General features: G+C 53.3%; 9 protein-coding genes across 9 annotated transcripts; 5 read left to right on the top strand and 4 right to left on the bottom strand.

The window, feature by feature from the left end:
- Positions 1-611: 611 nt before the first annotated feature.
- Positions 612-2,186, top strand: BO94DRAFT_570203 (UbiD family decarboxylase; the record flags this gene model as incomplete). The annotated part of the gene is made up of 1 exon (XM_025614783.1): positions 612-2,186. The coding sequence occupies one exon, from the start codon at positions 612-614 to the stop codon at positions 2,127-2,129; it is 1,518 nt and encodes a 505-aa protein (XP_025461695.1). The 3' UTR covers positions 2,130-2,186.
- A 105-nt stretch (positions 2,187-2,291) lies between these two features.
- Positions 2,292-3,532, bottom strand: BO94DRAFT_579677 (NAD(P)-dependent alcohol dehydrogenase; the record flags this gene model as incomplete). Its single annotated transcript, XM_025615284.1, has 4 exons — positions 2,292-3,237; positions 3,292-3,299; positions 3,353-3,475; positions 3,527-3,532. The coding sequence occupies 4 exons, from the start codon at positions 3,530-3,532 to the stop codon at positions 2,292-2,294; spliced, it is 1,083 nt and encodes a 360-aa protein (XP_025461696.1).
- A 250-nt stretch (positions 3,533-3,782) lies between these two features.
- Positions 3,783-4,688, top strand: BO94DRAFT_528647 (SDR family oxidoreductase; the record flags this gene model as incomplete). The annotated part of the gene is made up of 1 exon (XM_025610434.1): positions 3,783-4,688. Exon 1 carries the CDS (start codon positions 3,888-3,890, stop codon positions 4,686-4,688), a length of 801 nt encoding a protein of 266 aa, XP_025461697.1. The 5' UTR covers positions 3,783-3,887.
- A 483-nt stretch (positions 4,689-5,171) lies between these two features.
- On the top strand, positions 5,172-5,471 carry BO94DRAFT_424764 (uncharacterized protein; the record flags this gene model as incomplete). The annotated part of the gene is made up of 1 exon (XM_025607431.1): positions 5,172-5,471. A coding segment is annotated over one exon (300 nt), but the record flags the coding sequence as incomplete, so codon positions are not given.
- A 27-nt stretch (positions 5,472-5,498) lies between these two features.
- BO94DRAFT_331796 (uncharacterized protein) lies at positions 5,499-6,202 on the bottom strand. The gene is made up of 3 exons (XM_025606983.1): positions 6,152-6,202; positions 5,996-6,074; positions 5,499-5,941 (listed from the first exon to the last, which is right to left on the bottom strand). Exons 2-3 carry the CDS (start codon positions 5,996-5,998, stop codon positions 5,552-5,554), a joined length of 393 nt encoding a protein of 130 aa, XP_025461699.1. The 5' UTR covers positions 5,999-6,074; positions 6,152-6,202; the 3' UTR covers positions 5,499-5,551.
- BO94DRAFT_540625 (class I SAM-dependent methyltransferase) lies at positions 6,022-7,544 on the bottom strand (the record flags this gene model as incomplete). Its single annotated transcript, XM_025612952.1, has 10 exons — positions 6,022-6,074; positions 6,152-6,318; positions 6,378-6,630; positions 6,681-6,818; positions 6,863-6,900; positions 6,947-6,972; positions 7,022-7,189; positions 7,237-7,322; positions 7,369-7,415; positions 7,466-7,544. Coding segments are annotated over 10 exons (1,030 nt in total), but the record flags the coding sequence as incomplete, so codon positions are not given.
- A 517-nt stretch (positions 7,545-8,061) lies between these two features.
- xanE (O-methyltransferase xanE) lies at positions 8,062-9,663 on the top strand. Its single transcript, XM_025609501.1, has 4 exons — positions 8,062-8,321; positions 8,425-8,934; positions 8,994-9,340; positions 9,385-9,663. The coding sequence occupies exons 1-4, from the start codon at positions 8,076-8,078 to the stop codon at positions 9,545-9,547; spliced, it is 1,266 nt and encodes a 421-aa protein (XP_025461701.1). The 5' UTR covers positions 8,062-8,075; the 3' UTR covers positions 9,548-9,663.
- Positions 9,664-10,015: 352 nt separating this feature from the next.
- BO94DRAFT_540626 (Zn(II)2Cys6 transcription factor domain-containing protein) lies at positions 10,016-12,478 on the bottom strand. The gene is made up of 3 exons (XM_025612953.1): positions 12,158-12,478; positions 10,895-12,111; positions 10,016-10,840 (listed from the first exon to the last, which is right to left on the bottom strand). Exons 1-3 carry the CDS (start codon positions 12,250-12,252, stop codon positions 10,092-10,094), a joined length of 2,061 nt encoding a protein of 686 aa, XP_025461702.1. The 5' UTR covers positions 12,253-12,478; the 3' UTR covers positions 10,016-10,091.
- A 43-nt stretch (positions 12,479-12,521) lies between these two features.
- Positions 12,522-13,705, top strand: BO94DRAFT_613711 (oxidoreductase; the record flags this gene model as incomplete). The annotated part of the gene is made up of 3 exons (XM_025616708.1): positions 12,522-13,434; positions 13,482-13,570; positions 13,622-13,705. The coding sequence occupies exons 1-3, from the start codon at positions 12,804-12,806 to the stop codon at positions 13,703-13,705; spliced, it is 804 nt and encodes a 267-aa protein (XP_025461703.1). The 5' UTR covers positions 12,522-12,803.
- Positions 13,706-14,161: the final 456 nt, after the last annotated feature.

Genomic DNA, 14,161 nt, shown 5'->3' on the forward strand with positions numbered 1-14,161 from the left:
GTTAGAAAAGTACAAGTAATCTTAATAAAAATATATATAAAAAATACTATATTGTGTACAGATATATGTATTTTAGTATAAGTATATATACTACATATTACCCGCGATTTTAAATTTCATTGATTGATCATATAAGGATCCACTATTATCACGTGATATTGAAAAATTTCAAAGGTTCAACCGCATGAAATTTCAATATTACTGAAATAGAGGTTCCCAATGTCATTTTCACCATCCCTAATATCAACATGCAGTTACTGCCGTAGTCTCATCCACCCACAAAATGCTACATTCGCAATGTCATTATCCAACACAGCTACAACTCCGTCACTCGGATATCACGGATGAAGATCATCATAAACTGGGTCTTCCCGCCTTGAACCAGAAACTCTCCCCGAGGCCTCCGAGGTCCCGAAAGCAACGAGCTTCCGTGCCAGTCCTGCCTGCCAATGTACTGCATCAATTCCGAGCTGTCTGTAACTTGCCTCAGCGATGCGGGCCTCACCCACTCCACGGGTATATAAGCAGCCTCCCCCCGCAACCACATCCCCTCCATTACAACACACAGCCTACTATTCAATCTTACCCCCTAGCAGCACGTCAGCATCATCATGTCCAACCACTCTACCTTCAGCGTGGACCACTCCTTCCGCGCCTTCGTCGAGGCCCTCCGCACCGACAATGACCTCGTTGAAATCAACACCGAAATCGACCCCCATCTCGAAGCCGCCGCCATCACCCGTCTCGTCTGCGAAACCGACGACAAAGCCCCCCTGTTCAACAACCTCAAGGGCATGGGCAAGAAAGGCCTCTTCCGGATCCTCGGTGCCCCCGCTTCTCTCCGCGCATCCAAAAAAGACCGCTATGGCCGTCTTGCCCGCCACCTCGCCCTCCCTCCCACCGCCAGCATGAAGGAAATCCTCGATAAGATGCTCTCCGCTAGCACCCTCCCCCCGATCCCTCCCACCATCGTCCCCTCTGGCCCCGTCAAGGAGAACTCCCTCACCGGCGACGAAATCGACCTCACGGCCCTTCCCGTCCCCATGATCCACCAGTCTGATGGCGGGAAATACATCCAAACCTACGGCATGCACGTCGTCCAATCCCCTGACGGCTCCTGGACCAATTGGTCCATCGCCCGCGCCATGGTCAAGGACCGGAACCATCTGACCGGCCTCGTCATCGAACCCCAACACATCTGGCAAATCCACCAGATGTGGAAAAAGGAGGGCCGTGACGTCCCTTGGGCCCTCTGCTTCGGTGTTCCCCCTGCCGCTATCATGGCGTCTTCCATGCCCATCCCCGACGGCGTCACCGAGGCTGACTACGTCGGCGCCATGACCGGTCGTCCTCTGGAACTGGTCAAATGCGATACCAATGACTTGCACGTGCCTGCCAACGCTGAGATCGTCATGGAAGGTACCCTCTCCATTAGCGAGACCGCTGACGAGGGTCCCTTTGGCGAAATGCACGGATACGTCTTCCCCGGGGATACCCACAAATGGCCCGTCTACACCGTCAACAAGATCACCTACCGGACCAACCCCATCATGCCTATGTCCGCGTGCGGCCGTCTCACTGACGAAACTCACACTATGATCGGTGCTCTGGCGGCAGCTGAAATCCGCAAGGTGTGCCAGAACGCCGGACTGCCTATCACCGAGGCGTTCTCCCCGTTCGAGTCCCAGGTCACTTGGGTGGCGTTGAAGGTGGATACGGAGAAGTTGCGCGCTATGCAAATCGCCCCGAAGGACTTCCAGAAGCAGGTCGGCGATGTCGTGTTCGCGCACAAGGCCGGATACACTATCCACCGACTGGTGCTGGTTGGTGACGATATCGACGTCTACAATGGTAAGGACGTCATGTGGGCGTTCTCCACTCGGTGCCGTCCCAATGCCGATGAGACGTTCTTTGAAGATGTTCGTGGATTCCCTCTCATTCCGTACATGTCTCACGGTACAGGAATCCCGAACAAGGGCGGCAAGGTTGTTTCTGATGCTCTGATGCCGACGGAGTATACCACCGGGGCGGACTGGGAGGCGGCTGATTTCGAACACTCCTACCCGGAGGCACTGAAGGAGAAGGTGAGGGCTAACTGGGAGAGTTTGGGATTCCGCAAGTTGGACTAGATAGCCTGGCCTACACAAGATGCTTGTTATACACTTATCATGTAAATAGACAATTACTTGCACTGCTTTAGAACTTTACTTAGTTTATCAATATACTGATCCAATCACCACAACTAATCACATCCCCCTAGACCCATACAAAACCACCCAAGAAACAAGCACCTACTGCACCCCCGCAATCATCACCTTAAACACATCCTGTCTCCCGGCTTTAACCAACTCAAACGCCTCCTCCGCCTTTTCAAAAGGAAACCGATTCGTCACCAACCTCTTCACATCAATCTTCCCCTTGGCAATCAAATCAATTGCAGCAGGATAACACCCAGTCAGATACCGAATCGACCCCTTAATAACCAGTCCACGCGTACACACCGCCGTAATCGGGAAAAGAATATTCTCTTTCCCCATCCCCGCCTGCACAAAGGTCGCTCCGCGCTGAGCAGCATAAATACCCATCTGAACGCAGGCTTCAGCCCCAGAACACTCCAGGACTACATCTGCCCCTTCGCCTAGTCCTAGTTCCTCTTTCATCTGCGTAGCGACTTTCTCGGCATGAACCATCGGATCAACCCCCTGTTCCGCCCGCACAGGCATATAAGTATAGTCCGTCCCGTAGGACTTGGCGACATCCAACCTCGACTGCACAACATCCACACCGATAACAGTCTTCGCTCCCGCGGCCTTAGCCACAGCCTGGCAGAGGACGCCGATAGGTCCACACCCAAGAACCAAGACGGTTTGATGCGCTTGCAAGTTAGCCGTTTTAGCGATCGCCACGGCAACAGATACCGGCTCTACCATAGCCGCTTCCTCAAGGGACATGTGGTCGGGCACTTTATAGCAGAAGTCCGCTGCGTTGACGTAGTATTTGGCTAATGTGCCGTCCCAGGGTGGCGTCGCTGCGAAGATCATCTCCCCACAGAGATGGTAGTTCCCGCTGCGACAGTAGTCGCATCGTCGGCAGGGGACGCCGGGTTCCATGGCTACGCGGTCGCCGGGTTTGAGGTGCTGGACTTTGTCTCCGACGGAGACGACCACGCCGGAGGATTCGTGGCCGAGGACCATGGGGCGGGTGAGGATATAGTCGCCGATGCGGCCGCGTTGCCAACTGGGTAGGATTAGGGTTAGGATGGTGGGTGGGTGGTGAGGGTAGGGGGCATACTAGTGGACCTGGGGTTGTTAGTAGAAGTGAGGGTAATGGGAGGAGGGGATGGGGGACATACATCGCTACCGCAGATACCGGTTTGTGCGACGTGGACGATCACGTCGTGGGGATCGGTGAGGACAGGTTTGGGACGGTCTTCGATGACCACGTCTTTGATATCGCGGAGGACGAATGAGGGGTTCTTTCATATACCAGTTAGAAGAAGTCACTTGTGGGGAAGGGGATGATTTACCTCCATTGTGTAGTAGATGATTGCAATGATATGATACCTTCTAAGTACGAGCTGGAATACCCTTTATATATCCCAGAGACACTGCTGAACTCATGGTGGGGAGATAGAGATAGAGTTGGAGTATGTGATGGAGGGGCAAGGCAAACTTCCCCAAAGCGGTAATTCTGGCGGTCCCACTTTTCCCCGCGACAATTACCTTTTCGGTCGAACCCCACGGCAAGGCCACCACTCCAGGCCCCAGGCAATAGTTTATATAGCGGGGTATAACCAGACATTACATCTCATCCACTACCATTTTTCATACCAACAATTGCTACCAATTCTTAGTCTCAGTTTACCTCATCCATCTACTTCAGTCACCATGCCAATCCCCATCCCCACCGCAAACAAACTCACCGACCTCCTCAGCCTAAAAGGCAAGGTCATCGTCATCACCGGCGCCTCCAACCCCCGCGGCATCGGCATCGAAGCCGCCCGGGGCTGCGCCGAAATGGGTGCCTCGGTAGCCATCACTTACTTTACCCGGAAGGACTCGGCAGAGCAGAACGCCCGCGATCTGGCCGAGGAATACGGCGTCCAGGCGAAGGCTTACCCGTGCGATATCCGTGATTATGCGGCCGCTGAGACTCTCGTACAATCTGTCATTAGCGATTTTGGACACATTGACGGGTTCATTGCCAATGCGGGCCGCGCAGCAGATGCAGGTGTTTTGGAAGGCTCAGTGGCCGATTGGATGGAGATTGTGCAGACGGATTTGAACGGCACGTTTCATTGTGCCAAGGCTGTTGGGGAGCATTTCCGACAGCGGGGCACCGGGTCATTTGTGGTGACTTCGTCCATGTCGGGCCATATTGCCAATTACCCCCAAGAGCAGACGAGTTATAATGTGTCCAAGGCAGGGTGTGTGCATTTTGCCAAGTCGTTGGCGAATGAGTGGAGGGATTTTGCGAGGGTCAATTCGGTGTCCCCTGGGTATATTGATACTGGGTTGTCGGATTTTATTGATCGCAGGACGAAGGAGTTGTGGATGGGGTTGATTCCGATGGGGAGGGATGGGGTGGCGAAGGAGTTGAAGGGGTTGTATGTTTATTTGGTTAGTGATGCGAGTAGTTATACCACTGGGTCGGATATTATTGTTGATGGGGGGTATTGTGCTAGGTGAGCTGATGCCAAGTCAATGGGATGATTTGTTTGCGAATAAGATGTCTGCTTAATGCTTTGTTGAATGTGAAGAACTGGTACTTCGATAAAGTTCTCAAAAGCAAGTAATTCAGCTGAACTGTCCTGTCCCATGTCATACAAATGGTATTTGGTATACCCCCACAACATTATCATTAGAATCAGGACCGAGGACAATCATTACCAAATAAATCTCCCCGCACTAATAGTATTGATAGACACTGGCCAGACCACCGGCTAAGGGCTTCCCCGGGAAACCCCCACGTTGCGCGGCCACCATGCCCAACATGGCAATTCAGGCGGCGCGGCTGCGGGGAAGCTGGAGCCCGACTCGGGCAGTGATGCTGCCGATGCGGAGTGTCCAGTTTTGTTCCGGGTGGGCAGACCGGTCTATGCCAGATCCTCTTACTTGACAGGGGAAGTCCATGAGGTGATAGGAATTGCAGATCAACTAAACCTTCATAGTATGTGTATCGCCCTTCGTGGTCTGGTGCATCTGGCTCGAAGGGCTGGGTGCGTTGAAGCAGTCCACCGGCGAATCCTGGGCTTCTCGATATCTCACGATCTAGAGACGGCTCATATCCATGGTTATTATCCCGAGATTGAGGGCGACAAAGCATCTTACTATCGGCGGTCGATTACACGGGTCCATATCTGGGCTGAAGAGCAAAAGTGGACTTGCTATCGCTTTGTGCAGAGCTTGGATGAGATATTCCTACCCCGTCATATCCAACGGGTGATGGATATGTTGGACCGGATCCCCGAGCCGCATGACATATCATCCCATGACGTCGACGATGCTCGCGAGATACAATCGGTCACTGAATCTGAGATCCGGGCCATGATTCAGACGTTACAGCAGCAGTTGGAGCAGAAACGAAAGGAGGGGAGAGTGTGGAGAGCAAATTTCCAGGCGCAATTGGAGCAAGAACGAAGGGATGGGAAAGAGCATGAAGAAAGGCTACATGCACATTGGGAGCAGGAATGGCGGGAGCACCAAGAACAACATGATAAGGAACGGCAAGAGCAGAAAGAACAACACGAGAGGCTATTCGCGCAGTTTGAACGTCTGACACAAGCGATAAACCCACAATGATGCGATTCTATCGAGGCAGCATCTGCCCTGACTGGATTTGCTTCGCATATGCCAGCGACCTCTTGATTCCGGCTATATAGGCTATTGGCAGCCTGTTCGCATCTTATCTTGACATACCCCATTAATATTTCGGACCTGCACTGTATACCGGCAAATCAGATAATTACAGTATGATTAGGATGATACTGAGATACCATACTGCTAATAGATAAAGTCCCCACCCGGATATCATCAATCGAGACCACTTACAACCTTTGAGCATACACCACATGACTACAACCAACTCCGTCAGTATCATAACCCCACAACCCTCCCGGCAAGTTCAAAAGAAGGATAGGGGATAAACATACAAATTATGCATCATATTCACGTCCTTCTTCAGCGAATCCGCCCTCACCTGAGTCAAAAACACCTGCACCGCTTCAGGACTCCACCCAAGTACATGACTGAATGTCGCCACACTAAATGCCTCCAGTCCCTCCAGGAACTGGATCATGTTGAGGGCCCCAACCTCTTTCTATTACTGATTCAGTATTTTTTTGGAATGTCTGCGTTGAGTCTGTGTGAGGTACATACCATTCGGCGATCCATGGGCCACGGCCCTAACGGCAAGGGATAGACTTGATGGTGAATGTTACGGAACCCGGCTGCAGCGGCGTAGTTGGCTAGTTCGGTTCCGACAGTCACGGGGCGGTGCATTTTCTCGCATGCCTCGGCGAGGAGCTGGAAGAATTTGTTGACGTTGTTATCGGGGGTGAGTGTGCCGTCTTGGCTGTAGTTGACGAGGTGGAATTCTTGGAATTCGATCCAGCCTCCTACTCGGGTTTGTCTGGTGGGATTGGTTAGTTGGGGTCGTTGAATGGGTGTAAGGGCGGGTACTGGTAGGCTTGGTGGAAGAGTTTGGGCCAGTCTTGGATGGATCCGCACATGTAGCGGGCGTGGATGAAGTCGAAGGGTTGACGTGGAGGCCATAAGGCTTCGACGTCGTCGACTTCGAATACCACGTTGGGCGGAACACTTTTTGGTTAGTATTTGGTCGAGTGGGAGGAGAGGAGGCATACATATCGGGTTGAATGGGACTGAGGTCGTTGCCTAGGATCTGAAGGGTTTAGTGTCTGTGGGAAGGAATGGGATCGATGGCATACCATTTTGATGTTTGGGTCTTGGTCGCCTGGTAGGGTTTTAGTGAAGTAATAGTTGCCGGTTGTATATGTACTGACCAACTTCCAGCGCCCAGATACCCGTTCCCGTGCCAATGTCCAGCACCCGCAAAGGCTGCTCCACTTCCACCGGGGCGAGGAATAATTGGCCACCCATGGCCAGCTTGAACATGCAGTGCATCATATCCAGTCGGTTTTGTTCTCGTTCATCGTTGGGGAATTTGTAGCCTGTGTCGATGAATCACTGTCGCGTGAAGAGGAGGCAAGAAACTTACTGCCCTCCTTGTAGGCGTGGAAACGTCGTCCATTGACCCATTTGTAGTCTAGAACGGTGGAACTCAGCGAGGTCGCAAAGCTCTCGCTGCGAACAGTCAGTTATGCATCATAAAAAGCAAAGGAAGACATACACGTCGGTCGGATATCCTCCGTCTTCCATCAACCCCCACGTGTCATCCTAGCGATCGTCAGCCCCAGAAGCAAATAACTCGGCAAAAGGCAACCCACTTCGGGATCAACCAGGACGTGGTGCACGGACGGTTCATCGGCCTCGATGGATTCGATCGGATGGGAGGAGGAAGACATGATCAACCGAAGAAACGCTGCTTCGGGGGTGGCCAGATGTGCTCGGTTACTTGGTCGTCTTAAGTACTGCGACCAATCTGCTTGGTTCTAAGCAAAAGTACCCCGATGCTAGACTGGACCTGGTATAGTCCATTCCATCCTACCCACGGGGGAGTTGAAAGGTGCTTTTCCATGGGATCACAGTTATTCTGAGTTGCCGGAATCGAAGGGAAATCAAGTACCAGTAGAGATTGATCGGAATCATTCGTTCCGAAGTTGATGAAGGAATAGAGACCATTCCCTCTTCAATGGGACAATTCATCCTTCCTTCTCTTGGCAGAATAAGGGGGTCGGCTGGAAGGATTGCTATACCCAGATAGGATTAACGGCGAGTCACAATAAAAAGGATCGAGGGTGACTATAAGCACGTCATGTCTTATCTGAGTGGACCCTAGCAGAAATTGGCAGTTGTCGGCCCATGTGGCCGTTTCTTCATGCCCCTCATTTTGTGCTTCAATTTGTACGTACCCCTTGCATCCCTAAAATCAAGAAAATGAGTATCCCTTCGAGTAATCTGGCCGACCTGGCCGCGCAAATCAGCCAAGCCACCGACCAAGTCAATGCCTTTCTGGTTGCCAACGGCCATCCCCAGCCCTCGTTCGACCGCGATGCACCCCCTGCATTCCCCGAAGCACCGGCCGCCATTCAGGCCGCCCGTCAGCAGATCCTGGATGCCTGTCAGTCCATGTATGATGCGTTGGTTGGACCGGCCGAGCATCTCCGTTGGATGGCATGTAGAGTATGTCTGAACCTTGGCAAGAATCGAGATCGATGAAATGAAAGGAGTAAAAAAAAAAAGAAAAAAAAGAGAAAGATAAAATAAAGGAGACTAACATCAACAGTACCACGACATGTCCAGCCTCCGATGGCTCTACCACTTCAACATCGCCGCCGCCATTCCTCTGGACCGGGCCGTCCCGTACAGCGAGGTCGCCGCCACAGCCAACGTGGATGGAAACCGACTGAAAACCGTCCTGCGCCTGGCCATGACAAACCGGCTCTTCAGCGAGCCGCGTCCGGGGTTCGTAGCCCACAACGCTGCCTCGGCTCTCCTGGTCACCTCGCCTGCCTTAAACGACTGGGTCGGGTACACCACCGAGGAAAGCTATCCCGCCTCGGTCAAGCTGGTCGAAGCCACCGAGCGCTATGGATCCAGCCAGCTCGCTAACCATGCTGCCTATAACCTTGCCTTTGATACCGATGAGCCCATGTTCGTCCACCTGCAGCGCTTCCCGGAGCGGGAGCGGCGGTTCGCTAACACCATGGTCGAGATGACCTCCACCGAGGGTTATGGTGTGCATCACTTGGTCGACGGGTATCCGTGGGAGGAGATCGAAGGCACGGTGGTGGATGTATCTCTCCCTGCTTAGCCCCTTGATATAGAGTAATGTGTAGGTGTTAATGTTTCTAGGTCGGTGGGTCAACAGGCCATGCGAGCATTGCCATCAGCCACAAGTTCCCCACGGCCCGGTTCGTGGTGCAGGATGTCGAGGGAGTGGTTGAACAGGGTCGCGCCGTCCTGCCTGCTGCGCTGACAGAGCGGGTTACCTTTCAGACGCACGACTTTTTCACACCGCAGCCCGTCAGCGCCGACGTGTATCTCTTGCGCTTCATTTTACATGATCATCCCGATGCCCGGGCCGTCCAGATCTTGCAGAATCTCATCCCCGCCATGAAGAAGGGAAGTCGGGTGATTTTGAATGAGGGAGTTCTGCCGGAGCCATTGACGCTAGGGAGGGGCGAGGAGAGGACTGCACGGTAAGTGGTGCATTCCTTCGAGGTGACTTGGCTAATACATATAGAATCATGGACATGGAGATGATCACCAGTTTTAACGCGCGGGAACGTCCGCTGGAGGACTGGAAGAAGCTGTGTCAGGATGCACATCCGGGGTTGAAACTGCGGCGCTTATTCAAACCGGCTGGGAGTATCATGTCCATCATGGAATTTGTGATGGAGGAATAGGAAGCTGGGCTCGGCTGCATAGCCCAAGTATCAATGGGTCTTTATGTTTCTTCATGCAGGGTTACAGTAGTGCTGAGAAACAATCTTCTAAATTTGTCAGCCAGGTGAAATTGAGTGATTGAGGGTATCTTGCCCTTAAGGTCATGTTGAGGTATCCTACCCGTCATTATGCGACTTTAGGACACAATCCTATTGAGAATCAACAGAAATTCTGGCCTGGGGCCCCTATATCATTCATTCCCATGCTTCACCCAGTACATACGACCATAGGGTGTGGAGAACAGGGCTTCCCGTCCGCTCAGCCGTACTTAAGCCACACGCCGGGAGGTTAGTAGTTGGGTGGGTGACCACCAGCGAATCCCTTCTGTTGTATGTTTTTGTTTTTATTTTTCTTTGCTGGATGATTTCTGTTTATTTTGCTAGACAACCTGCGTATAAATGTCGTGGGTAAGCTTACGGCTAATCCACCCCTGTCCCGCAATCGAACTTCAGATACAGCCCAATCAAATGGCACGGCAGGCATCCATTGCTACATGGCTCATTGTCATAATACAATATTTCGCTCGACCGGTTCGTACGGAATCCCCCATTCTTCACAAAGGTCCCTCTTGCGGTAGTCTGTAAAAGCCCCGAGATCATCGTCGATCTGGCTAAGAATAGCCAGGAGGCTCTTCCGGTCGCTAATATCCTGGAGACATCGGCCTGCGACGTAAAGGGGCTGGAGCAAGTACTTTCGGACCACATCGCTGGGCATCCCGTGGGCTATAGGGACAATTTCGGATGCATGGTGACGAAGGCCTTCTTGCAGAGACCGGTATGTGGCAAGCAGATCCAGCTGGTGGGGTTGCTGCTGTAAGAACAATTCCAAGGGTCGGTTGATCAACAACACCATTCGGGCCATGTGATAGAAGGCCATCGCGATGGCACAGGTGTCGCTTGAGAACCATGTTTCGCGGGTGAATAATTCGGGGATAGCGTTGGGTTGTGAGCCATCCGTCTGGGTTGCAGACTGGGAAGGAGGCCAGCTGACAGGAGACAGGAAGCTGGACGGCAGAATACTATGCCATCGGTCTAGCTCCGCGTTGATGTAATTCCACTCCATGACGTTGGCCAGGTTGGCATTAACCATCAGACACAGCAGTCGGACCAACCCTTTTGATAGAATGGACTCGGCATGTCGCTCGTCAGTGTAGTGAATGATGAGACTCCCAGTGTCATCTAAAGGTAGACCCCCGAACTTGCGCCAGACCGAGAGGTCGTCGGTATTTATTCTGGTACGCTTTCGCGACACAACTAAGAGATATACAGGTCAACACTGCAGTCTAGCAATGATCAAGACACACTCACAGGCATCCATCATGTCGTTGATCGCAAGAAACCAGAATATGGATTCCACCACATTTGCGGGCTGCGGAATGGGATGCGAGGGTTGCAATTCAACCGCGCCGCTGAGATGGGGACGAAGCAGTTTGTAGATTCCATCCAGATGGCCGGACCAAGCCCGCAAGGTCACGCTCAAATCCTCATACTGGCACAGTATGCATGCAGCCAGAAGACGAAACGTCGCTGCTGCAATTTCCTGGTCGCCCAGGACGCTATAATCCACACTTTGCGGAGTCAATCCGGATTGGTAGATACAAGCAGGCGACATATGGCAGTCCGATCGGTCTTCATGGGAGATCTGGCGGGCAAGAATCTGAATCGCCCGCTCATAATATTTGGCCCCGTACCAGAGAAAGTCCAGCTTGGAATTGGAAAACGCCTTCAACATGGTCCGATGGCAGGACGTTTGTCGAATACTGGATTCAGGGTCCTTTACCTGCCCCAACTGCTTGGCTGCCAGCGCGCAGGCAGCGTATCGGATCAGCGCACTCATATCGGCGAGGGACACAATATAGCGGCTAAAGTATTGGGTGTCGTTACCCAGGTCCATCCACCTCCCAGGTTCTTCGGAGAAATATCGAAGGAAGAAAGCAATCTCACATCGATCCTGATAGCTATCTGCGATGGCATCCTCCTGTGATAAGCAAGGATCCGCCGGTGTTCGAGACTGCTCGTGACTGGGCCGACGTGGCCCATGATCGCTATGCGACTGACGGGGACTTGGTTCTGTGGTCAGGATGGGAGGCTCCGTAGGCACCGGAAGAGCGTCTCTGTCTACAGGGAACCCCTCTGATGGGGCAACTACAGTGAATGCATTGACCAAGGCAAGGACATTAGTCGGGGTAGGGGAGGTCGGCGATGTGGGAGCGGTGTCTGGGGCATGCAGACCACCCAAGTCGACTGCAAATCGGTTAGTGACCTCCAGTCTCACGTGGGAGTGAGCATTACCTGGCTGGGGGCTGCCGGCTGCCCATGCGACGTCCGGGGTGCCCCTGGGGGAATCGGGAGACCGACTTCTCGGGCGAGTGTCGTGGCTGCGTGGCGACGATCCCGTGAGAAAGGAGTAAGCATGTGGCCGGAACAGGCTGTCAATGATGCGACAGGACCGGCCACTCCGCACACATTGGCCGCACTTGGGCTTTTGCTCATCACATTTAATTTTCCGCCTCCGGCATGCAGGGCTGGATGGTCAGTCAGGCTCATAACCGGGAATAGGAGTGCACGTACCAGCCTTTGCGGGAACGTTGGGTTTCTCTCCTGGCAGCCAGTCGACGGTGGCTGGGGGAATCGGGCAGTTGGCCCGTCATCGGAGGGGACGACATCAGGGGTGTCCATGATCTAATGAGCGGGATCTGGGATGGTTGACGATGTGTTCGGCACTCGAGGGCATCCGGCAGCCAGCTGCGGAGAACCACGTGATGCGGGTGCCCCTGATGTCATGCTATTTCCCAGCCAAAGTCTGGAGTATTCAGGGCTCCTGACCAAATAAGACTTAGCCGCTCGTATCAGCACGGATAGTGGGCCGAGGAAACTGGATCGAAATTGAGGGGTGCCTGGTGGAGCAGCAAGAAACAATGAGAAACAATGGAGGGGGAAATTGAACTTTGAAGGTTTGCTGGAAAACCAGAAGATTGTGGGGTCGCCTGAATTGCCTGTTTGGGGGACCGCCAATGTTGCCCGATCGGGTAGTTCAGCCCGGATGTTCATCATGACTTTGTCCTCCAACATGGAGGGGTTCCAATCTTCACGATATCCACGTCTTCAATACCACCATCATGACCTATTTAATGGGTCATCAGGTCCCCCTATCCAGTATGCCAATCTCCTGACATCACATTCCATCTGATCTTTCCTGCCTTCCTTGACATCCACAATGCCTCTCTACCAGCCTTCCAACCTCGACGACAACGTCCTCTCCCAATTTTCCCTCAAGGGTAAAATTGCCGCTGTCACCGGCGGTGCCCGAGGTATCGGCCTCGAGGTCGTCCGCGGCTTGGCCGAGGCCGGGGCCGACGTGGCCCTGATCTACTCTTCCAACAGCGAGGCCGATGAGACCGCCGCCAAGGTGGCTGCAGAGACGGGCGTCCGCGTGCAGGCCTTCCAGTCTGACGTCACTACTCGGAGCACCATTGCAGCTACTCTCAATCAGATCGCTGAAGAGTTCGGAAACGGCCGATTGGACGTCGTCGTCGCCAATGCCGGTGTCTGCACCAACTCCCCTAATCTCGAATACGACGAGGAAAGCTGGGCCAGGGACAACCGGGTAAACTACGATGGGGTTATGTGGACTGCACAGGCGGCGGGAAAGATCTTCAAGAAGCAGGGACGCGGGAATCTGGTCATCACCGCCTCGGTGAGCGCCATCCTCGTCAACATCCCCCAGACTCAGGTCGCCTACAATGCCTCCAAAGCCGCGGCTGTCCATCTCGCCAAGGGTCTGGCCGTCGAGTGGACCGACTTTGCCCGAGTCAACTGCATTTCCCCGGGGTTCATCATGACCAAGAGTAAGTGACCGTCGGCAACCAGCACGCTAGATACTGATATGTCCTAGTGCTCACGCAGCAGCCCAAGGAGCTGTTCGACAAGTGGTTGAACATGGTCCCCGGTGGCCGCATCTGCGATCCCCGAGAGCTGAAGGGGGTAAGATCCATCCCTTTCTTTTAACTAAGCACCCCGGCTAATTTCTCATAGGCGTACGTCTTCCTTGCCAGCGATGCTTGCCCGTATATGACCGGCGCCAACATCGTCATCGATGGAGGATACACCTTGCCTTAGATATGATTAATGAATGAAGATTTCCTTAGTTCACGTCATTCAGCTTCTTCAGTCAGTAGTACCACTGTAACACCACTGCAACCGGATCAACATAGCTGTGTATCCCAGTAGCGTCGTATGATATCAATCCCGTCCTTTCTTTCCTCGGAGTCAACTGGCCATGACTACCGGGAAAACGAATTGACGCCATGCGTCATGGCGCCTCCTAATTTTCCTCATCCGGATAGTATGATGTTGATCCGAGCAGACCACGACGGACGGACCAATGTTCACCGGAGACCAGCGGCAAGTGAAAATGCCGCAGGCGTTATGCCCGAATCGTGCCGCGTCAATAAGTTCCTCCAGACTCTTTCCCCGCAAATGTCGGGAGCGGGGAGTGACGCCTAGCCCGGATTCAGCATGAAGGTGCCGGTGCCTAACCCTGGCCCTTATATAGAGCGATGATGGCCACCGGGC

This window comes from Aspergillus sclerotioniger (genome assembly GCF_003184525.1).
Source record: "Aspergillus sclerotioniger CBS 115572 chromosome Unknown BO94scaffold_51, whole genome shotgun sequence".
Lineage (NCBI taxonomy): Eukaryota > Fungi > Ascomycota > Eurotiomycetes > Eurotiales > Aspergillaceae > Aspergillus > Aspergillus sclerotioniger.

Excerpts from the sequence above, each read along its gene's own strand:
- xanE (XM_025609501.1), top strand. The coding sequence starts at position 8,076 with ATGAGTATCCCTTCGAGTAATCTGGCCGACCTGGCCGCGCAAATCAGC. Across the intron at positions 8,322-8,424 it reads TCCGTTGGATGGCATGTAGA|TACCACGACATGTCCAGCCT; the intron begins GTATGTCTGAAC and ends TAACATCAACAG. Across the intron at positions 9,341-9,384 it reads GGCGAGGAGAGGACTGCACG|AATCATGGACATGGAGATGA; the intron begins GTAAGTGGTGCA and ends TAATACATATAG.
- BO94DRAFT_540626 (XM_025612953.1), bottom strand. The coding sequence starts at position 12,252 with ATGTCGTCCCCTCCGATGACGGGCCAACTGCCCGATTCCCCCAGCCAC. Across the intron at positions 12,112-12,157 it reads CAACGTTCCCGCAAAGGCTG|CCCTGCATGCCGGAGGCGGA; the intron begins GTACGTGCACTC and ends CTGACCATCCAG. Across the intron at positions 10,841-10,894 it reads CAACGACATGATGGATGCCT|TTGTGTCGCGAAAGCGTACC; the intron begins GTGAGTGTGTCT and ends TATATCTCTTAG.